We start from the raw sequence: 16,275 nt of genomic DNA on the forward strand, positions 1-16,275 counted from the left end.
AATGAAGTGGGAACCTGGAGACTATTTAAAATCAATAAATAATAAATAAATACATAAACACAAACCATAATAAAACAAACAAAAAACAATTCACTAATAAAAAAGAAAGACTATTATAAATAAGACAATACGCTGTAGCTCAAAAGTACTTAAAATGCTCAAAAATAAAATAAAATGCTGACTGGTGGTACGGTGTAAAATCGAAGTAATTATACTTTCAAGCCTAAATGTGCCATTATCTTTAGGTATAGTCATACTACTGCTAATAATAATAATAATAGAATAATAAATTATTCTATGGGTTAGAGACAGCCGGTCATAACCAGCATCTCTCGCTGTTTCTGGCCGGAGAGAATTGAAGGTTGCACAATGGTGTGTTACATGACCTGACTGAAAAGGTTTTGCTGGGCAAACCTTCAGTTTCGTAGTGTTGAGTAAGATGACCGGTTGTCCATCATGTCTATAGCAGCAGTCTTTGCCCGTCTGACACGAGTGGCTTTGAGTCGAGGAACATTTATTCATAGCGGTGCAGCGACCGTGAGGTGAGTGTCAGTATGTGTTTCCCCGGCTCATGGAAAGCATGTATTCAATGTGTAATGGTGGTTCAATGACAGTGTAGTATCTTTAATTGTTGGTCAGCTTTTCTTAATTTTTCCTAGAAGACACACCTTGGTCCTTTGACGTTAATCTAGTTACTAGGCTTTGGATGGATAGCAGGAGTTTTCCTTTCATGAGGACGTATGACTAACTAAAGTACAGTCACCGTCCGTGTGTTGCCGTTGTGTCAGAGGTTAGATTTATCATTTTCAATAGAGCAGCTTCAGGAATTGTCTCTAGGTGGCATCATCACTGTGTTTTGAGCAACAATTTACAGATGGACACACTCCTCAAGTTTTTTAAAGGCTAATTCAAAGGTAAAATGTTATACATAAACTCATTTTTTGCATTGGAATAATTCAGAAATGTTTTTTTCTACTGCTTTATTTATTTATTATGTAAGGAGCTATCTACCTCCTGAACTTATGATCATCTGTATGGTTGATCTTGAACATCAGTTTCTATAAAACATCTATTGCATATTATGTGCGTCTATGGATATTTGACCTCTGGAAATGTATCATAAATCCAGTGTATAAATGAAAATGATGATCGGATTAATATTTTTAGTGCCCATTAAGGACCATAATCTCCAGCTGTGGATGTTTCAGCTTCTTAAAAACAAAACAGCAGTTTTAAAAAAAGTGTTTTCAGTTTCATAAATATATTTCACTTCTAATCTTAAGCAGAAGTCCACAAGTATTAATATCCAAGTAAATATTGTAGTATACTATCTAAGGTGAAGTAGCGTTTAAGTGCACCAAGTGTACTTTCAAACCACTAAGTCTTTCAACCTAAACTAATTTCTTATCTTCTGTTTTTCTTGCTGGAAGACTCCACAGTGTGCGGTCTCTAGCTCTGAGCTCTCAGCTGTCGTGCAAGTCCAAACAATCTGCTGATGATGAGGTGAAGAGCGAGCCCATGAAGTTCTCAACCAGCAAAGCCAGCCACAGGACCTGGAGAGTCGACCGCTCAATGGGGAGCCAGTACGAGCGTCCTATGTGGAAAGTTGTGCCCATCAGCCTGCTTGCCACCGCCTTCCTGTTGTGGTGCGCTTTCAGGGATGAGACGGACATTGACGCAGCTCTGGAGAAGCAGCTGCATGAGCATGTACCCAGCGTGCTTTCAAATGAAGAGGATACAGCTAAAAAATAAAGGCGCTTATTGGAATATGTGGACATATGTTGTATCAGGTTGTATTTATTGTGAATTGTACTGTGTGAACCTGGAACACAGTCAATGCTTTGTGTGGAAATAAGGCCGTCCATTGATACATGAATGTCATAAATATTCCAATAACTACAGGTTATTAGTTCAAACCTGGACTAAGAGGCCTCAGTTCAACTCATTCATCCTTGAGTCTAGTTTAACTCAGTTTTCATCAGTCTGGTTTACTCTACAGCTGTTGCAGGCTTTTCTATTTCACATTTGCAGACTGTATCCAGTTTCAAAATGCTGTTCACATTTTGCTTTATTTACTTGTGATGCAGGTTATTACATGATGCTGTGCGTCTTAAGTTTAAGAGCTAACATTAATTGGGAAATACTCCTTTTAGCCAGTCATGGCTTACAACGTCAATAAACTTGAACAACAGGCATTTGCCAGTCTGTTCTGAATCACTGTTTCAGAGTGCACATGATCACTTGATGAACATCCAACTTGTTAGATCGAAGTTATACTGCAAAGAAGCCCTGGCATTGAGCCAATGGGTCGCTTGAATTTGTACTTTTACCCAAGGTTGTGTGCAGTAAACTCGAGTCAGGGTGAGGTAGCGGAAAGTTTATTTACAGCACAATGAGAAATCCTATGACATGCACACACAGGATTAAAAAGATACAGACCCTAAAATACATTTGCAGACCTGAGGAAGGAAGTGAGATATTCTGCTTTAGGAGTTACAGATATCAAGCACTACTCTACAGCGAACAGGACAGCTGAAGGAAGAGTGTGTGAAATGGAAATACAAAAAACATGCCTCAAACTACAAATCACTTAAGGTGGCACACATGCTGGTAAATAGTTCAAGATTTACAAAACAAACCCCAGTCAGTCCCCCACCCACCCCCAACCCAATAAAAAGATAAAAATCCAAAAGCATTTATGCTCTCTCCCCTCTAATTCGCCTGGCCAGCTGAATGTCCTTGGGCATGATGGTGACCCTCTTTGCGTGAATGGCGCACAGGTTGGTGTCCTCAAACAGGCCGACCAAGTAGGCCTCGCTGGCTTCCTATAAGAAAAAGAAAAGAAAACATTAAATACTAGAACAAATTAGCAAGAACTTGTTGTTCATATTTTAAAACAGATGCATTTTCTGACCTGGAGAGCACCAATGGCTGCACTCTGGAAACGAAGATCCGTCTTGAAGTCTTGAGCGATTTCCCTGACCAGACGCTGGAAAGGCAGCTTCCTGATGAGCAGCTCAGTGGACTTCTGGTACCGACGGATCTCACGCAGAGCAACAGTACCGGGCCTATGAAACAAGCCATATTCTGAATTAGTGCCCAGAAACAAAAACATTGTAGCAACTACACAGTTTTAGAAAACAAAAGTAAAGTTAGTTTCCACAGCCAGTGTAACCACTTATGCCTATAACAGCAATACAGAGGTATGATTGTTGTACCTGTATCTGTGGGGTTTCTTCACTCCACCGGTAGATGGCGCGCTTTTCCTGGCTGCTTTGGTGGCCAGCTGCTTCCTAGGAGCCTTTCCTCCTGTGGATTTACGAGCGGTCTGCTTTGTACGAGCCATTTCTCACCTGCAAGTCTGAAAAACAAATAAACGTGGATATTTAAACAAAGTGAATTAAAAAAACTTAACAAAAACTCGTTATTTACGTTATAAATCACCGAACGAGAGTCTGTTCCCTTTATGCGGCTCTACCTATGACACATGACTCACGTCGTTTAAAAAAAAAAAAAAAAAAAAAAAAAGGGTGGCGAAACAACCGTCCTACCTTTTACTTCTGTTTACAGTGAAACGAAAACACTACCATAAAGGGTGCCAACTCCTCATTCATCGGTGGTGTTACCATTATCAGTGACAAGTTACAGTTACCACTTTTATGGTTTTATTCAAATATCGTACACAAACCTCTAAGCACCGCCACCATTAAGCTAAAGGAGACACACACGTTTCTTTGCTTGCCTGTCGAGCATTTTTAAAGCTAGCATGGACGGTTGCAAAATGGCGCCAGCTAGTTACCGCGAACATTTACAATAAAATTAACCAATTAATGTCACCAAAAACAACTTGGCACTCAGTCGTATAAGTGAACATTAACATTAGTTTCTAATTATGTAGTCATACCTTAAGAGCAGTCAAATCGGCTAAATTTAAGCCATCAGCTAGCTCTTAGCTACAAAGCGCGCCGTTTTGTTGTCAGTTTTTCGATTAACGATAGTTCCACCGCTTTTCAAAGCTTCTCATCAACACCAAAATTCAAATAGATAATATATGTAATTCACATACTGATGATTTTAAATAAAACCAATAAACAAACATAACAGCCATACCTCGGATTACTTTCGTTGTTCAGGGAAATTCAATACCTCCTCCTTGTTAGTCACTTCTCTATGTTGCCCCGAGGGCTGAGGAGGTGGTATTTATAGATTAAGCGGAGCAGCGCTCAAAGCCCGCCCTGAACGTATCCAATTGGTCCAAACGGAAATCCCTAACGGAATATGATTAGTTCAGGAAAAAGGAGGCTGTCTGCCTCTGCGTGTGAAGTTAGAGCGGATCGTCAGATGTACCTTATTTTAAAAAGAAGCATGTCGTTAGGTTGATTTTAATTATTCACCCACAGCTTTTCTCTCTTACTCCACACAGTTATACATATAATTTTGTCTGTGTAATCATAGAACCTGGGAATTCCTTTCTGGAAATATGGTGGTCACTGACCGCCCCCGTCTTTTAACTAATTAAGACAAGCAGGAACAATGCTGCCATACTTTTGTTATAGCCTGCACTATGTGAAAAGGCAAATGAAGTACACAGAAGACGTGCTGAAAAAGCATATGTGCACCTCACAAATCGACATACACGCGCCATACATAAACCTCTTTATATATAAATGGAAAGCTTACATAATTCTGGAGGTGACAGAAACTCGTCCAACAGACCTAGGACACATTTCCTCCAACTCTTTGTGCCTGCTGTGAAAAAAAAACGGAGAAGCGGGAGCGGACCAAGTTATCCTCGTCACCATCATAAACGAAAAAGGCTCGGTTATTTGTATTTGAAATAATCTAATAATGATGCACTCGAATAAAGCCCTATCAGCACAGTGATATGATTGTACACTATTTATTTACTTATTTAATTATATATATATAAAATAAGCCTTTTTGTTATCTCAGGTAAAAGTGGTTTTAAAAGCGTACATAAATAGACAGTGGTCTTATTTTAAGGATTTTTCCATGAAAATGTTAAATAAAATAAAATAAAATAAAATAAATAGACAAATAAGCGCGAGAGCACGGAACATGCGCGGAACGAAGCGGGCGTTGAGGAAGTGTAAGTACACGGACCTCTTCTTGAGTAACACCGGTGGTAAGTGTCTGGTTTGGGGACTGGACATGTTTTTAAAGAGACCGAAGAGCTAAAGAAATTTAAAAAATGTTTACAAACGTATGCGGGGTTCACTGAATATGTTTGCATCGAGTTAAAAAAAAAACGGAAAATCGCGTTTCGACCTAAAAACTACAGCTCTGAAGACTCAGCATGGCCGACCAGAGGCTGTTGTACTTCGGTATATTATAACGAAATAACACACATGCATGTGTTCGACCTGTTATTACTGGACTGAACGTGGGTTTTAAATCTTTTAAGTGAACTCTTAAAAGCAACTGAAACGCACATGAGGGTTTTATGTCGGTGTCATTTCTCACAGTTAAAGTGTTGCTCTCAAAAGTGAGATAAACTAATGTTTTTGTGTCCTTTGTTTTCATTCAACAGATATCAAAGCTGAATCGAACAGCTCCACACCTGCTGCAGCCGAGAAGCCCCTCTGGTCTCGCAGCAATAACGTCTTCAGGTTTAACTTCTTCCCTGACAGTTCTCCAGCAGCTTCAGAGAAAGCACCTGCATCGGACAGGACTGAGCCAACAAGCCAGATTTCCTTCACTGAACAGGGCTCTGCTTTTGCCTTCAACTTTCAAATCCCTCCTGCAGAAGACATGGACACAACAGACACTCCAAATACTTCTCAAGGTGACCAACAGTGCGTCCCAGAGGAGAAGCCTCCCCTTTCGCAGGAGGTTGAGTCTCCACCTGAACAATCTGAGCAATCAAAAACAAAGAAGAAGAAAAAGAAGTCAGGGAAGAAAAACTCCTCGAGTATTGAGCCACTGCAGAAGCCAGCTGAGGAGAGTGAAGGTGCTGCAGAGGAGCTGGTCAGTGTGCAGTGCTTTAAAGTAATTACAGTGTGTTTGAGGTGAGCAGTTTGATTGGTTGATTTTATGTCTGAATGTGTTTTAGAGTCAAGAAGAGCAGCTGAAAAGGGAGCTGGACTGGTGCATCGAGCAGCTGGAGCTGGGCCTGAAGTGCCAGAAGGGCACACCGAAGCAGAGTTAGTGAGATTTGTACCTCAGTAGTACTATGATGTGGTTGGAAGGGACATACAGTGAATCCAAGTGTGAACGTAGCCTAGATTAAACTAATATTCAGGATTCTTTAATGTTTAATCTATGATCTAAACAAGGTCATACAAAAAAGTAAACTTCTAAGCATGGTGTCACCTATTGAATATGTTCTCCCTTCAGAGGACGAGGCCTCGCGTGCCCTAAAGACTCTGCGCAGCTCCAAAGCTCCTCTGCCCAAGAAGAGGCAGGTGATGAGAGCTGTAACTGGAGATTACAGAAAGAAGATGGAAGAGGAGAAGACCAAGCAATTCAAACTCATTCAGAGCGGTGAGTGAATTTTGTACCAGCGGATTCATTAAAATGGTTAAAACTGCCACCGGCTAACGGGTTTCTCCGTGCCCCGACAGAAATCGCATCAGCCCAGGTCAAACTTGTGTCAGAGTCCCCAAAGAAGTCTGTTTTCCACCGGAGAGCTGAAGACAAAACTCAGACATCACTCGCTGAGGAGAAGCTGCGGCGCACTGAAGCTCACTGTGCAGAGCTGACGCCGCAGACTCAAGAGGCGACACCGGTTTTTGTTCTTATCCCATCGAAGGAGGAGTTTCACTTCAATTTTCTCTGACTTGTCTGTCCTGATGCCAAATCCTTCACAATGCAGCATGCTGGAGATAAAGTGCTACGTAGGCTGGCAGAACGGCACCGTCAGAGATCTGTGGACAACCTTCTGGTGAACGCTGAAGATATGAGGAGAGAAGACGTCAAAATCTCTGTGTTTACAGACAAAACCTTTAACTAATACATTTTTACAAAGCGTGATGCATTCACTGAATTAATGTGATTGCTCAAATCTCAAGAGAAACGTATTCAAGTCCATTCAGGCTGACAGCATGGCGCCTCGAACCATGTTACCATAAATACTGGATTGCTGTCGATTACACCTGAGGTGCCAAAATATCTTGTATATTTAGAAAAACAGACAAATATGTTTTTGTTGGACTTCTAAGATAATAATCATGTTAATTCAGAAAAAATGGTTCAAAGCATTTGAGGTTTTTTGTTTTATATTGCTATATTGCTAAATAAAAAATAAAAAAAACTTTGGTATTTTTGCTTGTAGTGGCTTCATTAAATGCAATGATAAAATGAAATAAACATTTCTAAGTAAAATTGTACAGTTTACAGTTAATAATCCAAATCGATAAATAGATTTTTTTTTTCTTCACTAAGGCTAACATATATCTAACATATATTCCACAAAGGCTTTATACATTCATGTGAAAAACAAAATGCACCTCATGATTCAGTAACTTGTAGAACCACTTTTAGGAGCAACAACTTGAGCACTAATTGTTTCTTGGGATTAATGTCCTCTCCTGGGGAAGATTATAGCATTATTGCTACAGCAAACTGAAAACCTTCCTTTTCATGTGACTGTATGTACCGCTTTTTATTAAAATGGAAACTAGTTGAGTTAGCTCTGATTTAATCATAGATATTTTGAAAGTTTAGTCACTAATCTCACTTTATGTTCAATCTTCACTTTATACAAATATTAAAATGTCATTGTTAATGACTGAGTTAAGGTTGATTCTTAAATTGTCCCTTTTTGTGACGTTTTTACAAAGCTACACTCACAAACACAGTTGAACTGTCTCTAAAATACAGTACAATTAAAAAAAACAAAAAAAAATTACGATGAATGAAAATGTACACACAAATAAAACAGACAACAACACTGGATGTGTTGTAAATGGTTCATAGACTTTTAAATTCAGCCTGTGTGTGTATAACAGAGAAGTTGACCTTGAGAGCAAACATGAATCAAGAGTTTGTGTAAAGAACATACATTCCTGTGTTTATTTCCCGTTTAAGGAAGCGTGATTCCTCATATTTTCCCTTTAAAGTGTCTCTCAGACAGGATAGGGTGGTGCAAGGCTCAGCGCGGACACATTAGAGTGTGACACACAACTAGAAAAGTTTCGGCTGCTGAGAGAACAAACTACCTGCTGACTGTAAGTTTGAACTCGTTATGTTTTTCTGCACGCTGAAATACTCTTTTGCTTCTGTTGTCTTCTGTGCATTTAATTAGTTTAGCTCACTGTGTTGGTTTTATTATTGAGACCAAAAGTTTAGACGCTCACCTCGCTAAGCTAAATTAGCCAGAGGAGTGAGCCCTGTGAAATTACCATTAGCTTTAAAGTAGCCGCTATTCGTGAGCCTGTATAAGTCAGCATTGTTTATGTTTTCCATCACCTGAAGCTACAGCATTTAGGGCTGCTTGCAGGCTCGTAAGCCCCTGGTTTTAAAGTGTGAAACCAGGGCGTTGTGGTTTGTTTAGAGCAGTTTATGGTGTCTCTGTTTCCCAGGAGAAAAGAGTGAAGATGTCCGAGTTAAGCGATGACGCCAGTGAGTCAGAACAGCTGGGTGCCAGCCTCTCCCTGTGGCTGGGTGACTCCCTGCTGCGAGCTGAGGAGCTGGATGTCCCTCTGGACCTTCACACCGCCTGCTCCATCGGCCAGTACGACGTGGTGGCTGAGTGCATTAAAAAGTGAGGGCCTCTTAATACCAATATTTCCACACGGGCTAATATATCCCACAGCTTATTCACATAACTGTGTGTGCATTCAGGCGTGAAGTGGACCTGGATGGCAAGAACATTGGAGGATGGACCCCACTTATGTATGCGTCCTACATTGGTCACGACAACATTGCAAATTTGCTGCTGGAGGCCCGTGTGAATGTAAATTCCACCACCGCCAAAGGACTCACACCCCTCATGTTGGCCGCAAGCTGTGGGAACGAAAGTATCGCATACTTTCTGCTTCAGGTACAGAATCACCCTGAATGGGGGGGGGGTGTAAGGAGACAAAACAATGGCACAGAGATTTGTGATGATGAAACATCAGAATGACAAAAACAGTTTGAAAAGAGACAGAAAACAAATAAGTTAAAATAAGCTCCAAGAATTAGATGAGAAGCAGATGGACTGTAACTTAAGGGTAGATCCATCCAAAAACAATGCAAAATAAACCCCAGCAGTTATAATGACAAGTTAAAACAGCAAATAATACACAAGGCACACTTGCATGCGGTCTTTTAGTCTGTGAGCATCACTTCTCTGAAGGGTATGTCAGGCCACAGGGGGTTATGTGTTCTCACAGCCTACCCACGTGTAACCTTTGTCTTAGAGGTTAAACTAACATACAGCAGCTTCTTTTTGCCACTGTGCATTTCCAGTGCATTTGGATCTTTATATTATATTATATTATATTATATGGGGACTGACTGAGCATCTTAGTCTACCTTTCTTGGTTCTTGTTAAAGTGCCTGCATTTTGTAATATCAAAGGACCTCTGATTTTTAAAGCTTGGTGCCCCCAAAACAGGCTATTGTAATTTATATATAGGGCCAGATTTACTTGGTGTAAATCAGTCTTTTAATTTACAAAGAGAGCACAGGGATAAGATTTTTGTGACTGATCCTGTTCCATATGTATTTCTGGAAGTTCCTTTGTCACGGGCAAAATATAAAATCAGGTGTGCAAACTGATCTGATAACATTTGTGACATGCAATTTACTCATTGTGCTGATATTTATTTCAGGAGGTGGGGGGGAAAAGGCTTAAGACCTCTACAAATCAAGCACATTGCAAAAAAAGACATGAAATTAAGAATTCAAATTCCGAATTTTGCCAAGTGAGGTGGTCTGATTGGTCAGATGTGTTAATTTGCAAATTTGCCCAGTGAAACTACAGTCTGTGTGAACGACTGCATTACGAAAAGATGAAAAATATTTTTAGGACTAATTTTACACTTCCAGTGTGTAAAAGCTCTTTATTTTTACCCCTCAGCCATAAAAGGATGACAGGGCGTTGTCTTGGATGAGTTTGAATCTCAGTGACCTCAACCTCAAGGTCAAGGGTTAGAGGTCGAATTTTCTTGTGAATGCAATAACTCAAGGATGTCACTTGAAGCAGGAGGCTGAGGGGTAGCAATGTCAATGTTCTTTCTGCATGATATTGAAAATAACTGCCTGTGTTTTGAAGACGTGTTTTTAAAATCGGCTATAAAACGAACCACACCTATCATCACTACTGCTCGTGTGTAATTTTGCCCTGTTTAGTAAATCTGGCCTTGGGTTTAGATTCAGCACTCTTTTTGAGCTTTAAATTTTATTGTGAACATTCAGCTTTTTTTTTTTCTTTTCTTCTTCTTTTTTCCATTTTAAAACCCAAAAAGCAAGGGGCTGATTTGGAGTTGAAGGACTCTCTAGGCTGGACCGCTCTGTTCCACTGCACAAGCACAGGCCACCAACAGATGGTCAAGTTCCTGCTGGATAACAATGCTGACGCCAATGTCAAGTGAGTGTCTTTATTTGCTCTAAAAAGACCATCAAAAAAATAACGATCTGTTCACACTTTTGAGATTTTCATGACTCTTGCCTCATACACAGGGAGCCAGGTTCTGGCTTCACGCCACTGATGGAGGCTGCTGCTTCTGGGCATGAAATCATTGTTCAGTACTTACTTGATCATGTGAGTAGGTTACTGTGCTGGAACATACTCGTGTGTGAGTGCAAGTGGTTATGAGCCAGACCATGTCATTCTCCTTTTTTTTGCCACATCTACATCTCCTGTACCTCTTCAACATCTAAAAAGATGGAGCCACATCACTGGAAAATGTAACTGACATGACTCGCACACTCACAATTTGGTAATCCTTTTCAGAAAGTTAAAGTGGATGAACGCAACGCCAAAGGTGAGACAGCGCGTGCTCTGGCTATGATGTACGGCTATACCAAAATTGTCAGCCTCATTGACTCACGTTCTCCAAGAATGAAACCAGGTACTTGTTTAAACAGCTCAGCATCTAAAATTCCTGTCTTTACTACGTCTTTCATTGTCTTTTAATTTCTAATGTTTTTTGGGGATTTTTTTTTTTGGGTGGGGGGGGGTTTGGTACGTGTGTTCTGATTTGTCAGGACACTTTGAAGATCTGAGCTCCTCCGAGGACTCGGACAGCGCACCACCGAGGATACGGCCCAGCCGAAACAGAGCTAAAGGCATCAGCATCCACGATGGGCCTCAGGCCATCGCCAAGTTCCGAGTAGGAGGCACCAGCAAACTGTGTGGTACAGTGTCATGTAAAACATCCGGTCTTCAACCCGTATCTGTGCTGAGCCACACTTTAAACACCACATTTGTTCTAGTTATGAAGTTAAATTGCATTTATAAAAAAAAAAAAAAAAAAAAAAAAAAAAAGCTGTTTCTAAGGGTTCCCACAGGTCCTTAGAAAGTCTTAAAATTAAAGTATAAGAAATAAACGTCTTAAAGTGCCTTACATTTCAGGTAAATCTGCTCTAGGTGGTTATTTTTAAGATCGGTAGAAAAAAATTAGATTCATTTTTATTACGTTTTTAAACGTGCTTTAATGTGATTTGTTTTGAGTTACAGTCTCTTTATTATCACAGGTATTTACGCATACACATTTAAAATTGTAGCTACATGAATTCACCACTAGGGGTCACTTGCACTTACAGCAGATACAATGTAGATGTTTTACATTCAACTTTTCAAAATTGGTCTTTTAGGTCATTATATTTCATCTGACTCTTATTATGTTTATTACATTGGTAAACAAAAAAAAAACAGTGACAGCAGGTGTGACATCCTTCCAAAGTACTGAGGGCAAGCTTTAAGTGATCATGTGTTCCTGCATTACTGTACTCAGCAAAATCCTTGCTGAAACCAAAAAGGTTAAAAATTAAAATTATAAATGTGAGGGTGGAAAGCATTTTATCCCTGTAAAGTAGAGCACATTATTCATGCTTCTGTTTATAATAATAGCTGTGTGTCATTAATGTCACATTTGCCCTCACAGATCCTCCTGCCACCCTGCCAGGGTACATGATGTTTCGTGGCATTGGGGAACAGAGCGACGGTCTCTGCTACCGTGATGTGACTTCGCCTATCAATGAACTGGATGGCCAGAGCAACAGCAGCAGAGGTGTGTCTGTGTGGGTGATTTAAAAAAAAAAAAAAAAAAAAACAACCCAAAAATAACCTCTGAGACTCAGATTTTTTACAAACCTGATGGGAGTTAGTTAAATCAACTCTGGGTGCATGTGTGTGGGGGACTGAGTCACCATGGCAACCGGTAAATACGGAGAAGAGCGTCTAGTTGACTGTGAAATATGAATGTGTGTCAAAGCAAAGTTTCTTTAAAAAACAAAACCAAAACAAAAAAACAGAAGAAGGAAAAGTAATTTCAGCAGCGTCCACACAGTCATTATGTATCCAACTTAATTTCAAATAATACAGGAATTCTACCAGAAATGTGAACTTGTGTTTTAGGTCTTATTTTTTTTTTTTTTTTTTTTTTTTTTTCAGCTGTCACCTGAAAAAATACAGATCACAACAAAAACTGTGTGGTTTGATACATCTGTATGAATAAGGAATATAATTGGAGCGTCAGACAGCTGTTTCAGATGCAGCAGGAGGGGGGAGGTCTGAGAGAACTTCTGTGTTTGTTGGAGAGAACTTACCAGTTTTCTTCCCAAAAATACGAAACTTGAGTGCAAACTTTGTCTGTGTTTTTCTCAACATGACTGAAGATGACAGTCCATTCTTTGACCATGACATGCCCACCATGAGGAGCAGCAGCAGCAGCAGCGAAGGCCTGCCTCATGTGATCGGCCTCAACTGGGAAGGCTCTGTGGAGAGTAACGAGGTGAACAGAAGAGCCTGCAGTTTGGACGCAAACTGTGTTCGTCGGTGTCTCGTGATAAATAGTTGCATCTTTCTCCATCAGGACTCTGACCAGTGTAAAAAGAGCAGCATTCGCAGAGTAAATAAGGGTCATCACTCAAAAGGCAAGACTCGCCACGGGAACAGCGATGGAGCTCACTCCAGCAGGACATCAAACTGTGGCGCTGGTCTTCCGCCTTCCTACACTGGCCCAAAGGCATGTTTGTGTTTGTTCAGGTTTCAGTACGTTTATTCAGATTTCCTTGAGTTCCTGGCAAGGACTAAAATCTCATCTTCATGTAGGATCTGGCAGAGTTCTTGGAGCAAATCGGCTTCTCGAAGTATCTTCCGTTACTTGAAGAGCAAGACATAGACCTGCGGATCTTTCTCACCCTGACAGAAAATGATCTCAAAGAAATAGGGATTACGTAAGATGCTGCTTCTTCCTCTTTGTGCTGTTCCCTATAGGGGTTGCCATAGCGGACCATCTGCCTCTGTCTCACCCTATCCCTAACATCATCTTCTGCCTTCTGTTTATTTTTTCCTCCTGCCTGGCAGCTTCGTCGTTTGCATCCTTTGTCAGTATATCCACTCAGGCTCCTCTGCTCATGTCCAAACCATATCAGCCTTTGTGTCCAAAACTCTCACCCTGACCTTTTCCTTTGATGTACTCTCTAATCCTGACCCTCACTCCCAATCATAATCTTAGCATCTTCAGCTCAGCCTCTTGTCTTATTGTCACTGTTACCGTCTCCAAACATACATCATAACACGTCTCAGTACCATCTTGTAAACCTTCCCTCATCATTTCAGATGATCCATGTTTGTGGTCTCATGTTTTGAAACTGTTCTGTCCTCCAGTCTGTTTGGACCCAAACGCAAAATGACTTCAGCCATTGCGAGGTGGCACAGCAACGCTCGACCACCCAGCGATGCTCTGGAACAGGCTTACGCCGACCAGCTCGAGGCTGAGATGCAAGAGATGGCCATTCAGCTACACAAGGTAAACATGAAGCACTGCAAGTGTGAGATTTGTGACTTGGGTTGTTCTCACCTTGCTGAAAACCTTTTGCATATGTTTTTCTCACCTTCGCAGCGCTGTGAGGAGGTTGAGAGCCTGCAGAGCCAGGTGTCTCAGGAGAAGGAGCTGCGCACAGTAATGGAGGGATGTCTAATGGAGGACAAAATGGCATGGAAGAAGGTCCATGCTGAGTTGGTGGAGAACCACCGGCTGGCTCAAAACATGAGTGCCATGCTGGGGAAGGAAAGGGCATGCCGTGGTGAACTGATCTCCTGTTTGACCACAGATGGGATCAGCAGCTCTGCCACTGCTGGGGAAGGAACAGGTGTTAAAGGTGAGTTCAGGTGGACTGTGCTCATTTTTGGGTTTACAAACGGTGACTTTTTAAATTTATTTTTTGTAGCTGGGGAGGGAGCGACGCGTTCCAGTATTCAAGAGCTGATGAAGAAGATGGATTTGTATGAAGAAGAACTGGGTAAGAAGGTTTAATACTCAGTGATTTTAAGTGGTTTAGTGCAGTGACTCAAGTATAATGGCGTTGCCCGCGTGTTACATCATTACAGCTGGAAGTCTGCAAACGCTGCTTCAGAATCTGAGGCGACTGAGTGCCCCAGAAAAAGTCTCAGATAGCTGGGAACGACCCTAAGCTTTTCAGGTGACACAAGCTCGCTTGCACAGAAGATTTGAGGAGCTTTTTAGCATCTGAAAGAGCTGAACATAATTTGCTATTGTCATATTTTTAAAGGACCTTTTTGGAGCACTTGACGGAGGGTGATTCGCCACCCTGAACAATGTCACTGAAATGGGAGAAGGCCAAATACGAGGCCAGCCACGCCAGGGCCAGAGCGGCTCGGGGGAGCGAAGCCTCTCTGCGGATCATCTGGGATTGGCTGATGGGCCAGAGCTCGCCAGATGTGGACGAGGCTAACAAGGGCGGCGCAGCTGCTGCAGGAAAACGACAAGCAGGCACAAGGGTACCTGACCCTGACTTGCCTGTGCTGGTGTTTGTGGACTGCTGTAGATAGGCTGTGAAAATGCGGTGATGGAGGGGACAGAGGTGATGGAGGAAATCGTGGATCAGGGGTTGTAATACTGTGATATTTCTACGCAACTGTACTCAAAAGTATGAAATGTGGTTGAAGTGATGTTTATACCACCAGATGGAGAGTTAGATTATAAAAGCAGGTTAGTAGTCAAACTTAAAATGAGCTCTGCAGTTTATTTGAATGAAGTCTCGTCATTTATGTTATGTTTTTGAAAATAATGTCCTGCTGAATGCCTTTTAAAGAACATTAGAGAAGATATTAAAGTGGGTCTATTATGCACATTTCAAACTGCATATTTTGGTTATGCGGGAGTTGGAATAACTTTTGTATATACTGGACCGCTTTAGCCTATACTTTTGAGGACACCATCCAAGGTTTAAACATGAGGCGTGAGGCTGCTGTACTCACACGCAGGTCTTTGTATCAACAGAAAGACCCAAGACTGAAAGATGTGAGCACCCACTGTGGTAATAGTATGATAGCACACACAAGGAAAAGCATTATAGGTCCTTCAGTGTTACAGCGATGCATTATTACTCTGCATATGTAGACACTGAGCTACGGAGACTGATAAATCCCCAAAACTAAAAAGAATTTCTGTATTTGAATATCAGTTAAAACCTGCCTACCTGTACAGATATTTTTAGGATGTAATCATAAACCAAACTTGAAGGACTTTGTCCACAGCAGTTTTAATTATGTGATAAATTATTTGGCAAAAAAAAAAAAAAAAAAAAAGTAAATTTGGAGTGAAGGTGCCCAAATTTAATTTTTATTTCATTCTAACACTCTTATTGGGATTTGTGGTGCTCGTTGGGAGTTTGTGTTCTGGGATGTATGCAAATGTCTTCAGAGTCTTCCTCTTAAACCCTGAATCACTCTCGTCACTTCTGTATTTGATGTATGACTCACACACTCCAGGCTTTCTTACACTATAAAGTGCCTTGAGATGATTTATAAGTGTAAGATTTGGTGCTAAAATGACATTTATGTGGTGGTTAAAACGAGTCTATTTGTGTGGTCAATATTTAATCTGTCAACACTACAGGACGCTTCTGCACAGGCTGCGCCTCGGGGTCAGGGAATACCCGTCTGATTGTCAAATGTCTCATCTGAAAATCCACTACTGTGCCTGAGGCCTTGGCGCTAGTTCAGGAATAGTGACACTTACTGCTTAGCTGCAATTCTGGCACATTGTGGATGTTGGCCGATTTTTAGCCTGCAGGTTTTTCAATAAGCACAGCCTTCACACATCACTGCTCTCCTCTCACAGCAGGACAGCTCCT

The 16,275-nt window shown here is 41.1% G+C and overlaps 4 protein-coding genes across 6 annotated transcripts; 3 read left to right on the forward strand and 1 right to left on the reverse strand.

The window, feature by feature from the left end:
* The first annotated feature begins 339 nt into the window (after window positions 1-339).
* On the forward strand, window positions 340-2,198 carry cunh16orf91 (chromosome unknown C16orf91 homolog). Its single transcript, XM_040023431.1, has 2 exons — window positions 340-542; window positions 1,431-2,198. The coding sequence occupies exons 1-2, from the start codon at window positions 457-459 to the stop codon at window positions 1,750-1,752; spliced, it is 408 nt and encodes a 135-aa protein (XP_039879365.1). The 5' UTR covers window positions 340-456; the 3' UTR covers window positions 1,753-2,198.
* A 164-nt stretch (window positions 2,199-2,362) lies between these two features.
* Window positions 2,363-4,243, reverse strand: h3f3d (H3 histone, family 3D). Its single transcript, XM_040023430.1, has 4 exons — window positions 4,111-4,243; window positions 3,219-3,361; window positions 2,915-3,068; window positions 2,363-2,825 (listed from the first exon to the last, which is right to left on the reverse strand). The coding sequence occupies exons 2-4, from the start codon at window positions 3,344-3,346 to the stop codon at window positions 2,697-2,699; spliced, it is 411 nt and encodes a 136-aa protein (XP_039879364.1). The 5' UTR covers window positions 3,347-3,361; window positions 4,111-4,243; the 3' UTR covers window positions 2,363-2,696.
* Window positions 4,244-5,153: 910 nt separating this feature from the next.
* cunh8orf33 (chromosome unknown C8orf33 homolog) lies at window positions 5,154-7,307 on the forward strand. Of its 2 annotated transcripts, none has more exons than XM_040023406.1 (5): window positions 5,154-5,404; window positions 5,552-5,988; window positions 6,074-6,164; window positions 6,358-6,504; window positions 6,585-7,307. In XM_040023406.1, the coding sequence occupies exons 1-5, from the start codon at window positions 5,374-5,376 to the stop codon at window positions 6,797-6,799; spliced, it is 921 nt and encodes a 306-aa protein (XP_039879340.1). In that variant the 5' UTR covers window positions 5,154-5,373; the 3' UTR covers window positions 6,800-7,307. The 2 variants fall into 2 exon arrangements, with proteins under 2 accessions (XP_039879340.1, XP_039879341.1); XM_040023407.1 differs by having other exon boundaries at window positions 5,154-5,345.
* A 752-nt stretch (window positions 7,308-8,059) lies between these two features.
* On the forward strand, window positions 8,060-16,190 carry anks3 (ankyrin repeat and sterile alpha motif domain containing 3). 2 transcript variants are annotated; one of them, XM_040023391.1, is made up of 16 exons: window positions 8,060-8,189; window positions 8,544-8,725; window positions 8,806-9,004; window positions 10,416-10,537; window positions 10,630-10,711; window positions 10,904-11,021; window positions 11,158-11,319; window positions 12,057-12,182; window positions 12,790-12,905; window positions 12,987-13,139; window positions 13,226-13,350; window positions 13,784-13,925; window positions 14,019-14,277; window positions 14,347-14,418; window positions 14,507-14,598; window positions 14,689-16,190. In XM_040023391.1, exons 2-15 carry the CDS (start codon window positions 8,559-8,561, stop codon window positions 14,587-14,589), a joined length of 1,926 nt encoding a protein of 641 aa, XP_039879325.1. In that variant the 5' UTR covers window positions 8,060-8,189; window positions 8,544-8,558; the 3' UTR covers window positions 14,590-14,598; window positions 14,689-16,190. The 2 variants fall into 2 exon arrangements, with proteins under 2 accessions (XP_039879325.1, XP_039879326.1); XM_040023392.1 differs by having other exon boundaries at window positions 8,141-8,725; window positions 11,158-11,307.
* Window positions 16,191-16,275: the final 85 nt, after the last annotated feature.

Source organism: Simochromis diagramma, unplaced genomic scaffold (genome assembly GCF_900408965.1).
Source record: "Simochromis diagramma unplaced genomic scaffold, fSimDia1.1 OVJJ01000208.1, whole genome shotgun sequence".
In the NCBI taxonomy this organism is placed as follows: domain Eukaryota; kingdom Metazoa; phylum Chordata; class Actinopteri; order Cichliformes; family Cichlidae; genus Simochromis; species Simochromis diagramma.